The 15968-nt window shown below is 35.1% G+C and overlaps 1 protein-coding gene across 1 annotated transcript in view; it reads right to left on the reverse strand.

Annotated features, from left to right (window-relative positions):
* Positions 1-4341, reverse strand: part of LOC111050841 (aminopeptidase N-like) — a 46369-nt gene extending 42028 nt beyond the window's left edge. Inside the window, exons 1-2 of the mRNA XM_022337205.2 lie at positions 4155-4341; positions 2734-3144 (exon numbers count right to left, since the gene is read on the reverse strand). Coding sequence (XP_022192897.2) covers positions 2734-3144; positions 4155-4237 — 494 coding nt within the window. The 5' untranslated portion in view covers positions 4238-4341. The remainder of the gene's footprint in view (positions 1-2733; positions 3145-4154) is intronic.
* Between the last annotated feature and the right edge of the window lie 11627 nt (positions 4342-15968).

The following is a 15968-nucleotide window of genomic DNA, read 5'->3' on the forward strand; positions in this document are numbered from 1 at the left end:
ATCTTAGTTTATTCCAATCAATTCATTGTTTTACCTTTCTATTGGAATTGAATATTTCAATCCAAGTAGGTAGTGGACATCTAGTACAAAGTTTATTTCACAATAATTATTGACATATAACGTTCACGAAGATCTGGTACATCGATCATCATTGAATACTTGAAAGAAGCACTAAATTACATTTTTGAGAATATGATTTTAAAATATGAGTATTGAACACGCTTTCCGAACTCGTTATTATAGATATTTATCAATGATGAACTATTAGATTGAAATATTCTATTCTAAATCGTTTCTCAACAAACCAATCGTACAGAAATGTAGAGAAATGAAAATACAACATGAGAATAATTCCACTGTAAAGAAATTGGCATCCCTCAGATTCTCTAGGAAAATAAATATGAAACTCATCTTTCAATTCAAAAGTAAATTGATAGCTTTTAGAATTCATAATTTATAGAAGTTCGTCTGTAAAATATGATATAAAGAGCCGGATAATAATATAAGATCTCACTCACTTCCATTTCTTAAAAAAATGGTATATTTTTCAATACGTTATAATATAACCATCCTTAATTTCATCAACCCAAGGTCACACTGGAACAAGGTTTTTCAAATAATCGAAATTCATGTTACAATTAATTTGTTCGAGAAAATGGATGCTGTTTGAATAATTATGCACTGAGAAACAGCCAGTGATGCTCTATTCATCCAAAAAGCAGTCAGAAACATGAAAACGTAAAGGGATTCTCCACGAGTGAATAATTATTGCTCCTGTATCCAATAACCAGGACATAATAATTAGCTTATTCCAAGAATCCAAGAGCTGTTTCAACAGGTTGAGTATTTGAGAGAGATTTTGGATATTGTGAGGATAATTCTGACAATTGTTCCTGGAATTATTATTATGTATCAAATTTGTTATATCAGTTTTATGTTTCATATTGAGAACATAGATTATAAGATTCAATTGCTTGAATATTTCAAAACATTTACCTTAAGAAGTCTTTAACGTTTTTCAAAAATTTATTGTTGGGCCTACTAATGAATCGGCCAGATTTGATGTACATCCTCAACTAACAATAGAAGTGGAAGTGAACTCAAAATAAAATATAGAAATGTGATTGTATTGCAAGGTATGAACGAGTCAACATAGTTTCCACTTGAGTTGATAAATTTTCTCCTCACCGTCAAAAATCTGATCGTATTTCCAGTGAACACTGTTTTCCTGTTCATCTCTTTCGAGTCTGCAACTTATCTCTTCTTCCTAGAAATCCACAATTCTCTTCTCCTTAGCAATCATCAATAAAAACATCGAAGTTGTAATGTGCAAACCGTGGGCCAGTCGCAACAGAAACAAGCTTATCCAATAATAATCGATCTTCCTGATTTTCAAATCAAACTCAATTCTCGTTGTGATTTGTTTATTTACTGACGGAATTTATTCAGCCAGTCAACTTCAGTATTTTGAAATGCAATTGCAGAAGGAAATTCGTCGCTGACTTTCCATCAGAATTTTCGATGAGTTCACGAGTTTTCAACTGAGGAAGCTTTGAGATGAAATCTTATATTCCAATAGTCATTCTAATGGAAACTGGATCAAGTTATGCATGAAGTAAACAAATGAAAAGAATTCTTATAACCCTTGTTAAATCAAAACTAGCATACCAGTATTAATTTATATAACTATTCACAACATGCTTATTTACTGAAATGATTCAGTTCCTCATTCATTTGCTAAAGAGGCATTTATTGTATGCTATTATAGATGGAAGCTTCAAATATGAGTATTTTGTTTTAAATTTTGATATTTATGTTTCAAATTTTGATAATTTAGAACAGTATACGAGGATACGTAGGACAGTATTCCTATTGAACTCCTAATTGGAATGACAGAAATATAGCGGTACTAAAATCAGGATAACATGACATTTTGAGGAATTCTAATAAAACTGGTTTCCAGTTGAATTTGTATTATTAAGTGGAAACTGATCACTTCTTCAGGATTTGCATAGAGATATTCCGACTGATTATAATCAAGTATTTGGAGTCAATTCACCACCAGCCAGAAAAAGCGAACTCCAAATTGGAAAAACTAGCTAGGCAGGGAACGAGAATAATTGAATTTAGGCCTTAACTCATCATTTTGGATCAAAACCATTCACGTTGTCTTGAATAAGAAAAGCTCTATTGTTTGTTTGTTTATTTCTAGAGGGAACTAGTTACTTAATTAATAGAGTTCTATAGTTGTTTGATGCAAAGAGTGAATGGATAATTGCATTACAAAGTGATCTACAACTAATCAATATAATTGAATAAGAATAAGGATTGTGTGTGGTTTTTTTCTAATACGTGGAGAAATTTTTCTCCATAACAAACTGTTATTATAAATCTCAAAAGAATACACAAAGCCCTATAATGCTGTAAAATCTCCTGAGACCAATGTAGCTTATCTTGTCACTTTTGAGTATGTTTTTCTTATTGCATGTCCTCAGTAGCGGCATTGGTCATGAAAGAACGCGGCATGAGAAAAAATTTCTCAAAGCAGATAAGATTGAAGAACATGACTGTATAGAAGGATAATGTTTAAAAATGACAGTTGAATTATGATGATTTCACACGATTTCACTATAATCAGATATTATTGAATTCTAAGTTCAAGTATTGAGTATAATATTAAATGTTCTTTCCTCTGTGCTACAATACCTGTTGATAAGAAACTAAAGCTCTCACCTTCTGAGTTTCTGGTACTCGTAGGATCCCCGGAACATGCCGAACCCAGCCTCGGTTATTTTTCCTTCAAACATCATTGCCATTTTGTAGGTCTCTGTTGGATCGAGTTCCTTCTCCAGAGATAGGCTGAACATCTGCGTCTCAGTATCATAGACCCGATTAAGGATCCTCAGAGAGCTGTTACTGCTATCTGTGACTGAGATAGTGGATTGCACCAGGTTCAGATTGGGTCCCTTGTGGAAAGTGACTGAAGAGGTTCCTGTCTGGTTGACTGTGAATGTCATCACTGACGAGCCCACAAACACAGGAGTCTCTCCCTCGAATATTGGCATTATCATCAGGTCATAGTGCTGCGGGAAGATTGTGATTGGCAGGAAGTAGTCCTCCTCTGGGCGTATTACTGGAGTCACCCTGAAAAACATGAACAATTGGGTTGAGAATACTGAGATAATGTTTCCAAAACTTAATACAATTAATAAATTAATGTTTCCTAACTCTTACAATTACGTTGTTCTGCCCCAACCTACTCCCTCTACAGTCGATATTCATAAACGAGAAAATAGGTGATAGATAAATCGATAAACGACACCACCCAAACGTAATTTGTTCAGGGGAAATCAAACACATTACCCGCCTTCAAACAGTGACTTTATTACTTCTTCATAATTTATTTTCAATTCAAAATTTCTAGTTCTACTGCGCTTTAAAGTTTCAATCCTCAATTTAATGAATGGATATGGAGGAAGAGAGACAGTTTTGGGCATAAGCCTGCTGTGTCTTTCCTTCAGTATAATAGAAATGTATATGAGGAGATTCTTGTTCAGTAGTACATTCAATTTGTATACTTCTGAAACTATATATTTCTAAACAGTGGATTTTCCATCAGAAATTTGAAAAAAATGATGAACAATACAATGATAAATGACAAATTCTTGGATGCACTCAAGTGTAAAATGAGGGTAAGCCAAGGGCTTGTTGGATATCAACTCAACATGGGTTGATAAAGAGCCATGAATCTACCATAACTGGAATACTCATCATCATATTGATTATCAACACAGTTTGTAAAGAGATTTTGATCAATAGCTTCTCCACAAACAGACCTACTAGTATTTGAAACAAATTCATAAATTTTGAGATCAATAATGCTTGAAGTTGAAGTCTGCGTTGTAAGCATAACGTAAATAATGAATGTATGGTGGAAGAAATATTTTGCTTTTATGGAGAATATTTTAACAGTATTCTTCAAAAATACAACTTTTGATTATTGAGATGAATATTTTTAGGTAATTTTAACAGTGAGTGCTCGAAATGAATCCTCTCAGTCATTTTGTTGCGATTCAGACCTCAAAATCTGGTCTTAATCATTCTGACAGCTGACTTCAAATTCGCAGGTCTTAACTTATAAAATCAATAATTACCCTTGAGGATCATTGACCACTCCGGCAGCACATGATAACAGGCTGGCCAAAGCTAAGCACTTCCACTTCCACGCTTCCAACATTTCGGACCGCACTCAAAATCTACAAACTAAGAACACTGGAACCGGTCCGGCGACTTGGACGGTCGCGCAGAAACTGATTGCTGGTTATCCAAGAAGAAATATTAGAACTGGCTTGCTAACATGCTTGCCAACCTTACCAACAGAAATTATCGTATTGTAATCGTCAGTTATCAAGAAAATTGCCGAGGCTCAATTACGGTGATTAGTACGGTTCAATGGTCTATTGAATTTTTCAGCTATTAAATTTCAATTACACTTGATAATACTTTGCCATTATGCCTATTTGACTGTGAGCTTTCAGCTATTTATTCCAGTAATAATCATTGGTACCGTTTTGCCTATTCTACTGTGAGTTTGTTATCTGTTATTATGTTATAATCAAGTATGCATAAAAGTTCAATTTCTTATTATCAAATATCTCTTTCAAGTAAATTTACTATAAATTTCATTTTGAAAAATTATATTTTAGGATGTTCTCGGCTAAAAAGGCTGATCGGCTAACTTTACCTAATAATTAGTACCGTTTTGCATATATTTCACTCTGAGTTGATTTTGATTTAGTAAACATTGAAGTTCAATTTTATATCATCAAATATCTTCCCTATTTAAACATGAATTTCATTTGCAAAAATAATTATTATACAAAATCCAGTAAGATATTTTCGTCTTAGAAGGTGAACCAGCTAATGAAGCCGAAATAAGGGTGCGTACACAAAGAAAGCTGGTTGCCGGCGCCGGAAAACCAGCAGCTTGCTCCTCGAGCTTATAAGCGCGGTAAAAGCTTGAAGCCGTACATAAAGAAAGCTGGTAACAAGCGCGACAAGTCAGTTCACTTTGAGCAGTGTCAAAGATGTCTTCGTCTAGTGATGATGTGTTTTGGCGGAGAGTGTTCATTTAAAATTATTGCAAAGGAGGAAATTCGGTGTTCATGTTATTAATAGACATAGGAAGAAACTTGGTGAATACCATCACTTGTTTCCGCAACTAAAAGGTGACCCACAACGGTTCTACACATACATGAGAATGGAGCTAGCGACTTTCGATTACATATTAAGAAACATTGAAGGACGTTTGATTAAAAAGTGGTCAAACTGGCATAAACAACCAATAGAACCAGAAGAGCGTCTTGTCATATTTTTGAGGTAGATTTCCAAGTAAAACTTTGGAAATTAAATCATCTGTATCACCATCTTTAAAACTACTGCACAGTACACACTACGCTAACCAACTGCAGTACAGAGACTGTACTAGAGACTAACTGTACGCACAGCACAGAGACCACTCGCAGACTGAGTCAGTTGCTGGAAACCGGCTACAAGAATGTTCTCTTCATACTTGTTTGCCGGTTGACGCCGGCAGCTCGCGCTTGTTGCGCTTGTTGAGCCGGCACCGGCGTTTACTGTGTACGGGCACACTTGAAACCATGTTAAGTTCTTCTCAAGCCGGGACGCGCTTACAGCGGCTGGTTTTCCGGCGCCGGCAACCAGCTTTCTTTGTGTACGCACCCTAAGGTTTGTGAATCATTAAAAACGGCCTCTAGAGTCCCTCAAATTGAGAGGAAAAATGTAATAACAGGTCTCCAAGAAAAAGTTTTCTTGTGTACTGATGCAAGCTATCTTGTGTGTAGTTTTGTCTTCTTCTAAGTACGTGCGTGTAACCTATTTTCTTCTCAATATTACATAGCTCTGATTTTGTGAATTTGATTGAATGTAGCTAGGTCTCTTTACAATTTCTACACTCTTCACTCCTAACAATCTTTACTAATGTTACCAGATCAGCTTCGGTTAACACTTTTCCAACTATTATTGTAGAGTATTTCTGAACACATTCGAGATAAGCAGAGTGGTCTCCATGCCAGGTTCTACAGCTCATCACTGAAATCAGTACGGTACCATGGAAAATTCCAATCTCGCCCATATTCTTTCGAAAATGGAAGAAAAGAGATCAAGTTCAATAAGTTCTATTTCTAAAGGTGTGTACAGTCTAATGCGCTACGAACACGCGCATTTCACTTCCCATCAGCTGATGCTATTATTTTTTCATTATCTGTATTTTTACAGAAACAGTACGATACAGAAAATTATAATAAGTGCAGCAGCAGTTGATAAAAATTGGAACACGCGTGTTTGTGGAGCTTAGTCTGAACGCACCCTTAGAAATATAAATTATTCCAACTTGATCTCTTTTCTTCCATTTTTGGAAGAATATGGTCGAGTTTGTAATTTTTTATGCTACTGAATGTCACAGAGCTAACTGAAGACACTATTAGAACTATGATTATTACGGGAAGAACATTGCAAAACCTTGTAATTTACTATGTAATAAATGATGATAATAAAGATAAAAGAGATATTGAAGAGAGAAGAGAGACGAGGAATAGGCCCATGTAACGTATGTGATATTATTAATGTGATGGAAATACGATTAGGCCTAAATGGAGTGCTGTTTCTCAGAGTCTGGAAGCCTCCACATCACATCATATCAAGTCGAAAACATAGAGACAACCAGCTTTCCTGGTTAGTAAACCAACCAGGAAGCGCACTATTTTACCAAATTGAACCAATCTCCTCAGAAGCTTATTCATGTAGTGCTCAAGGTAAGTCACCCCCAATTTCAATTGATCTCAACCCCTATTACAGGGACTTACTGGAATTGAATCATAGCCGACGATATGCAGCCCGATAGCATCTGCAGGGGACATGTTTATGGCTGAATAACTTGAACGTCTGGCAAATTTATGAGCTCTGGACATAGTCTAGGTTAGCCACGACCTTGCATTTATATGCAGTCTCACGACTGCTCTGTGTGTCCATTCAAGTCTGAATAACTATGATGAATATTGGAGGAAGTGTTATCAACTCACGACTCTGAGTGCTCTTATCAATGGCGCCGGGCCGGGCCTATTCATTCACGGATACAAGTCAAGAAACATGTGGTATTTATGTAGGCTACTACATGTAATACTGAGTACAGTATTCCATAACTCAATTCAGTAAAGAGAATCTCAAACTTCAAACTAAGTAGTAAATTTGTGAAACATAACCAATTGATGAGCAATAAGCATACTTTGCAAGCAAACGTTCAAGTTGATGAGCCCTACAGTAATGAATCGTAACTATCAAAAATATCTAACTATCTGACCCAGGAAGCCGTGAAGATGGAGCAGTTTAATTATGCTGCTGTTAATATTGTAGCAGTTATCCTTGATGAGTAGAAAAGAATAAATGAATTTATTTCCTCCTCAAATTACATAACATATAATTAGAAATTAAATAGTATTTTGGAAATTTCATCGATCACGTTTCCAATAGTATGATCATATAGACGAAAAAATTAGCAAAAAATCATCAATCACTTGTGAACTAAAATTGAAATGGATCAGAAGAAAATATAGTATTGAGCAAGTGTTTCGAAATATGATAACTTATTATTATAACTTATCAAGGTCTACATCTGCCATTGGCCTAGACATAATTATGGGAGTGGCTTATCTAGGCCAATGACAGTCGCTCACTTTGCTACTTCGTTTATCTATCCAGCAAACTCGAGAATTACAATCCAATGATTGAATTTGAATAGATTGTAGAGACACTTATCAACCAATGTTCTATTGTCATGATTATTTCCAAATGATGAACTGTTAATTGATCGAATACAGTTATTACGTTGTGAAACGTTAGTGTAATCCTCTTTCATTTTTCTAGAATGTGAATATGGAATGAGTCCTCTTTCAAAGCTTAATTGTGTCCTAGCTCAATATATAATAATAAAACACTTGGGAAGAAAAATGAATCAATTGTTGCATACAGCGGCGCCGACTTCATTCAAATATTTAGGGACAAAGTCCTTCATTATGATCTATAGGGGTGTGTCATCCGAATATGTTGGGAGGGGGTTGTGGAAATACGCAAGCACAGTAAGACTGCTTCTATGCATTTGATTTTGTAATGAATTCTGTATAGAGATTATGATCCATTCAACTATTTCAATTCCCTATATTATTACCATTTTTTATTACCAAATTTTATTCAAATTTGCAATTATAATCGTGATTCTAGCTAGTAAATAAATCAAGTTCCTCCTTACATTTTAAACACGAAAATAAAAAGATATTTAGAAATAAAAAATAATAGTTACTAAATATGAATCACCATTCAGAAACTGTGTAATAGTAATGAAGAGAAGTAGAACCGATAAACAGTAGTATTATTCAAAACTTTGAGGCTACAACACCATCGATTGATTGTTCCACGCCATCAGTCACATTCGTTTTTCGAGATGAACTCATCAGCCACCATGTTCAAATCTAATTTTTCAGCATCCTCCTTGTAGAAATTCAGAAGACTCAAGGAGTTGAGTCTTCGTTAGCCCATCGTCGATCGTAATAAGGTCTTCAGTCTTTTGAGACCAGAAAACGATCTCTCGGCAGTTGATGTTGACACCGGTACGGCTAACATAATACGTACAAACCCGTGCAGTTCTGGTGTAAGACCTCTAGGGAGACCTCTATGAGGATTTTCCTTGAGAACAGATACTATGTCTCTCAGGTACTCAACATGGTCGTTTTTTCAAATTCTATTAAATATTTCTCTATGGAGGAGAAGGCGTTAAGAATCTACATCGCCTTCACAGGAACTAGATATTTAATCTTAATAAGAATCATCTCCTAGTAAGATTTTCTCAATATTCATTGAAAATTCAAAAGATTCACTCTCGAACCTGGAAATCAATGAAGATACTGTTTGATCTATGATTTGATGGTATAACTGTCTGTATCTCTGTTCTATTGTAACTTATGCCTTCTCTGCTGAGCATGTCCTTCCAAGTCAAAGGCAACTTCGTACGGAGTACAGCTGGGTAATGCAAATAATAAACAAACAATTCAGGAGACTGATTGTCTATATATTTATGACTAGCAGGAACCCGAGCTTCGCAGGGATCTATTTTCAAACTTGATAATCTGAAAACTTGACGTAATGAAATCTTGAAGAATTGAAAATAGGCCTATAACCATTCTTGGTCAATTAAGAATCGAGCCTATAAGCAAAATTTCAAGTTAATTAGTCCAGTAGTTCAGACGTGATGATGCGTCAAACATAATTTTCCTATCCCGTACGTGTATAAGCCAACTCTTTATTTTATTATAGATATGGTTAACGACTGCAAGAAATTGGAGTGTGGAACAGAATAGTTGTAAAACTATGATAGCGCCAAAAGTGTCTCAATCACAATAGTAGGTACTACATAAACTTTTTGAAAGTGTTTTTTTGAAAATTTTAAAACAACAGAACTGAAAGTTGTCAACCTTATTATTCTACCTCCATTTAGATTGGCTTTTGTTTGAGCCGAATGAAATCTTCTATCTTCTATATATATAAATATATATATATATATATATATATATATATTGTCACGTTATTCTTTATATTAAAATAACGATTAGCCTCCTGCTTGGCATCAGTCGGTAAAGCATGAGATTTAATATAATTAGGTCGTGGTTTTTCTAATAGTATTCAGTCTTAAAAAATCTTGATAGGCCTAGATATGGGCTTCTCCAATAACTCTTGTAATTCAATAAATAATAAATATATATATATAAATGATACTTATACTATAGTGTTGAGGAATAAAAAATAAATTGCACACCATGAAAGTTTCATACATATATTACACAAATAATGCAAAGATCAATCGAGGCAAAAAATATATATAGAGCGATAAAAAAATATAATATAAAAAATAGAACAATAATTTTATATCAGCAAAATATCACAGGCTAAACTTTATATTCTAGATTTATGGCACGAATCATTACCATGTGCCTTTATCTTAAAATCATATGCATTCCTTTGCATGTAGCTGCGACATGCACTTGCTAATACTTGTCGACTTGGATAATTCAATCAAAAATATGTGCTCTAAGATCAGCTTGATAATTAGCCACTAATAATCCAAATATATATATATATTAAAATCTCTAGTATTTAGTAGATTTATTTGTATCGAATATATATTTTCATCTCAGGGTGCAAGATTCGGCACCTGACGGAATAGGTAGAGCCATTCATCTAGTGAATTAGAACTATGATAAATTATCGCAAATTGTATTGCAAAAAATTAAATATTATATGCATATGTTTTAATAGCCTAGATTTCGTACTTCTTTGATTAAATAGAAATTTCTAAAAATATTGATCTATATATTTTTCTTTCAATTAAATACCTTTAATACTAATTTTACTTGCGCAAGTATTACTCTTATTAATTTCTCAATTTATAATACCCTTTCGGCGAGCTAGCTTTGATCATCAGATTAATTCGAAGCACTAGGGCGCCCATCACTAAATTCAAATTTAATCACTCACGTGTCGAAAATCTTCTTGTAAGCCGCCGATGTCGATCCAACTCCATGTGGTCCGGAATATGGTAGCCGGAATCGTCTCCTCCAAGGGGTTATAAATTTAATTAAAATGAAAATGACTTCTGCTTCACAATAGCATCACGAAGTCTTTTAAGAAATTTAATAATTTACTTTAACTTTAATTTTTACAAAATTATTAATAAGGTACTTCGCTCTAAAATATTTGGGGTCCTCTTATGGTGGCATCTGGCTGGCGAGTGCTGGTTCTTCTTTTTCAAGTTTTACAGATCCTCTTTCCGACTTTCAAATTAGCATAAAATTTAATATCTTAATCCTCCGCCATTAAGTTCAAATAGATCTTACAAAAAATACCAAAATATTGCTTAGATTATATGATTAATAATTTCTTTGCATTCGAGCCATATCGATAACATAGATTACACAAATTTTTAACACAAAATCTAGTACATTTATATAAATATATAGAATATTTTTGAATTGGCCTACAGTTGCCGCCTATTAACTGCCGTTTTACTATTGGTGCATGCAAATTTTATTCGGTATTCATGCGCCTGGTAACTCTTATTTCCTGAATACATTAAATTATTTTTATTTGGTTTTTTATTTATGCTCTTTACATGCTAGTTAATATTCTATACATTAATATTAATTCCATGCTACCTAATAATTAGCCACGTGGACGGGTGTTTTTTCATATTGCACACCATCTGATTGCAATAAAGCTCTGCCAAGGGGTTTTGGTCAGATTCTACGTTCCTCGTTTGATCGATCTCTAGGTCACCGATCCGTGAATACTTGTACATAACCTCAATCTTCAAATATTTTATATAATAATCTATTTATGAGCAATAAACTTCCTTCAAATCCTTTTTAGGTTCTTGTACCATTTAGCCAGAACAAGCTGATGCTATCTAATCTTGGTTATTATCTGCTTGGCGATATTAGCCAATTACTTTATTTTTAGACCTATTACTATTTCTGTTAGGGCTTTTTATCTACCCAGATTTATATGTTACACGCGCCCCTGGGTTTGAATTCAAAATATTTGAGAATCACAATGTTTTTAATGAAAACCCACCCTTCAATACATCGATATACACTATACTTTATTTATAAATTATACTCTCATACTTCTATCACAGTTCGCAGACATATTTGCTGCATCTCCTTTATACCTTTATCAAATACAATAACAAATTCTCCTCCTCAACACACATAAAATATCATAAATATAAACTTCTAAACGTACTCCTCCTGACACCACTTAAAACATAGTAATTTTTAAATTCGCCGCTTGCAGGGCCGCCAACTTAACTACACACATTTCATAATTCTCATAAATGATTCCTTTTAGACAATAATTTCGATTCATAAACTTCTGGGCTTATATCTTATAGTATTTCTTAGGTCTTAATATAAATAATTTTCTATACATCAGGTACAATACTTTCTTTTGCTAATGGCTCTTTGGTTTTGGTAGCTGGTATTCACTTTAAGTCTTTTTCAGGTAACAAACGTGGCATAATTAAAAGTAATAAATATAAAAACATATAAATAAATATATCGACATTAATAAATATAATAAATAACAATAATAAATAACTCTTTGGGTACAGTACTTCTTTTTATAACATATGTTCAACAGACATTACATTCATTTGATTTGGGTGGCTTTGGTCAGCTGGTCGCTGTTCTACATTTCATAGTGCTACATGTTACATCAGAATTTGCTATCGACTTTCATAACTAACCTAACTGCTGCATTTTTTCTGTTTAAAGGTAATTAACAAAGTTTAAATATACTATCCCCGCTTGTGTCCTTTTTTATCTGATATATATTATTAAATTACATATTTAAAAATTATTCTTTTTCTTGTTGCAGGCTTCTAACGGCTGGAAGGAATTAAAACATTGGATTGTTGCCACGCGGTCCTATGCCAAGATTAAAAATTATTAAGGAAGGTTAGTAATCGGTTTGATAATAATGTTTTCCTTGATTTCTTATCGTATTTATTTGAAATTCTGTGATATTTCATGTAGAAATTTCGTGGCTTTCCCGTATCTTTTGACTTTCTGCTTGTTATAGCTACAAGGCCGGTTAGGTTATCTGCTGTTGATTTGTGAGGCTGTCCTATTGATAATTTTTTCATCATAAATTTAAAGCCCTTGTATCTCGTGTATTCTTTCAAATAACTCCTTGTTCCTTTAATAATAATTTCTTTTAATCTGTTCTTTTCCGATTCATCCTGCACTCTTAACTCATCATTCCTTTCATTTTCATTTAATACTCTTGATTTCGGTTCATTATAAATTAGTAGGCTCAAGACAATAAACATTTTTATAATATTAGCTTCCCAATTATCAATAATAGATTCTTTTAATAACCACAATATAATATTTTCCATCATATCTACAACACACTCTTTTATTAATATCACAGCCATTATTACAAACATTAAACACCATAACAAAACATTTATCATCTTTTTAATAGTATTATCTCTCATCATATAATATCCAGGTACTTTTACTTTCTTAATATAATTCCTTATTTCTCTTGATTTTATCAACCACTTTCTGTCCATCAATCTCCACAAGTAGTCCACTTTATTATTGCCCATGCACGAATCCATAATAGTCCTTTTAGTTCCATTTTTAATCCATTTCTTTGTTCCGTTTTTATCACATTTCTCTAGCCCATTCTTCTGGTCACATCGTTGATTGGCTCTCTTAAAACGTATGTGCCGCGGATGCACGCCGTCGGTCCGCTCCTGTCCTCCTCGGTGTCGGTCCGGTGTCCTCTTCGGGCGTTTGAACCGTGCATGCGGCCGGTATGCGCGCGCGTGGTTCCTCCTTCGTCGCTTCTTCCGCCTCCGGGCCTTGCGATGCATGTTCTCCCGAATGCCGTCCTCCTCGTCCTGATGCCGGTCGGGTGTCCTCGGGCGCCTTCGTCTCCGGGCCTTACGATGGTCGCTCCTCTTATCCGGGTAGTCCGTCCTCTTGGTCCTCTATCCTGGGTTCCTTGGGGTGCCTTGGTGGTGTCGAATGATAGACGGTTGCGGTGGCGGTCTCTTGATGTGCGGGCTGCTCTACCTGCGGTGATGGATCGTCGGCGGGGAATATAAGGCTCAAGAGGGGTTGATGCTTACAGGGTGCTTTAAGTGCATGGTGGGCGGCGGTTTTTTGTGGTTGGATATTGGGGGTATCATATAGTCCTGGTTTATTAGCTGTAGTTTTCTGTATATCTGGTGGCGGGTCGTTGGGTGCTGGGTTCCGGGTTTTTTGTTGATTCAATCCTATTGCATGTGCTAATGTATAATTTGTGCTTACTTGTTGAGGTGGCGGTTTATAATTTCTGTTGTAATTGTTCTGAGTGTGATTATTATTTGAGTTTAATCGATCACGGCCATCATAGTGATTCTTACGGTTGCTCTGCTGGGCATTGTGGTTGGTTGTGCGATTTTGAAATTTTTCATTATTCCAGTTACCATTTTGCCTGTGCTCATAGCGGCGTTCAAATTGAGGAGCAGATCGGTAGCGATCATATGATACCGGTTCATAATTTTGGCTGTTGTGCGGATTAAATTTTGAATTATGTTGATTTGGTGCGTATCTCTGGTCTGAGCGGTGGTTTGATATTGCCATTGCAGACTGTATGCCATATAAATGATTTATCAGCTGCTTACAATCAGTAATGGGTTGTGTGGCGAGTGCCATTCTAACTTGATACGGTAGCTTCTTTAAAATAATATTTGCTAATGCCGATTCGTTAATGGGCTCGCTCAATTGAGAATTTTTAAACTGTATGGCAGTGACGAAAGTGGTACATGCACCGTCTAAGTTAGGGTTGAAATCGCATGATATGATGTCCGCTAGCACGTCCAACTGTTTACTTCTGCTCCAATACTGTTCCAGGAAGACAGCGACAAACTCATCCAATGATGTAAATTCATGGGCTCTACTCCGAAAAAACATCAGGGGTTCGCCAATCAATAAATTAGTCAAACGGAGACGCCAAAAATTCCAAGAGGTAGGTGCAAGAGTTTGTACTAATTTTATCTGATCAATGAATGGTTGAGGTTGCAAATGGCGATCAGTGTTATCAAATTTTCCTAGTCCTTGTAATATACTATGTACGTTGAGGTTGTCTGTTTGAATTCCTTGAGGTTGTTGTTGAATATGATTTTCCAATGCTATTATTTTTTCCTGTGTTATCTGCCATTGACTATTATGTGTAATTTTATTTGCGTTTATTTCTTGATTTAATTGAGTCAGAGTGGATTTTTGAATTAGTAGAGTTCCATTTAAAGCTTTACAGGTTTCAGTGTTTTGATTGATGCTACCTTGCAATTGGTTCATTTTTGTGGACATATTAATCTGTTTGTTTTGTATTTCTTTAATATTGTTAATATTTTTGTCAACTGTAGTTGTTAAGTTTTGATTGGCAACGGTAATTTGTTTGTGGATTTCTTGGTGGCAATCGGCCTTAATGTTATTTGTTATATCCTGAATAGGTGTAGTGATTTGTGTAGTTAGGTTATCTATCCTTTCATTGAGTTCACATGTAACCGTATCCAACCTTTCCGATAATCCTGCCGTAACTTTATCCTGACTTTCTTTTTGTAGGGTTATCATTGCTTTTAACTCTTCCCTATGACTCTCTACTTTAGTTTCAATATTATCCAACCGTTGTTCTACTGATTTTATAGCGCCTGTGGTCTCTTTCATACCCTGTTCCACTGTTTGTTTATTTTCCTCTTTTACTGTAGCAATCTCTTTTTTAATCTCCTGCATCATATTATCCATTGTTTTTTGTAACATAATATTGAAAGTACTGCTAGTTTGTTCCATTATTACCTTTTGAAGCGGATCTAACTCTGTGATTGAAAATATACTTTGTTTGCTCAGGTGTGACTCGGCCTCCGGCGATGCGGGTTCTGCAGGCTGCTCCTCGCCCCCTTCAAAGTTGATCTCTACTATCCGTTGATTCAATGGTGTGTCAGCGGCGTCGATTCGAGTGGATGATAGAGGTTGCAGACCTGGTGGATCGAAGACTATCGACCCGACGCTTCCTGGTTCCCTTTCTCGTGGCGTATTGGCATCTACCGTGGTGGGGTTTGATGTGCTTGGAGTCGACAAAGTGGGATCTGTGCAACCGCCGTACATATATGAAACTTCAGAGTTTGCGGGAGTGTGATTCATTATGTCAAATATGATAAATGCTAATTAAACAGTGATAAGAATGATGAGCGAGAATGCTTAAAAAAAAAAAAAAAAAAAAAAAAAGACACAAACCGGGACTTACAGTGAACAGTGATGTGTAAAGTGTTTGGATACTCTTACAACAAG

This window comes from Nilaparvata lugens, chromosome 8 (assembly GCF_014356525.2).
Source record: "Nilaparvata lugens isolate BPH chromosome 8, ASM1435652v1, whole genome shotgun sequence".
Lineage (NCBI taxonomy): Eukaryota > Metazoa > Arthropoda > Insecta > Hemiptera > Delphacidae > Nilaparvata > Nilaparvata lugens.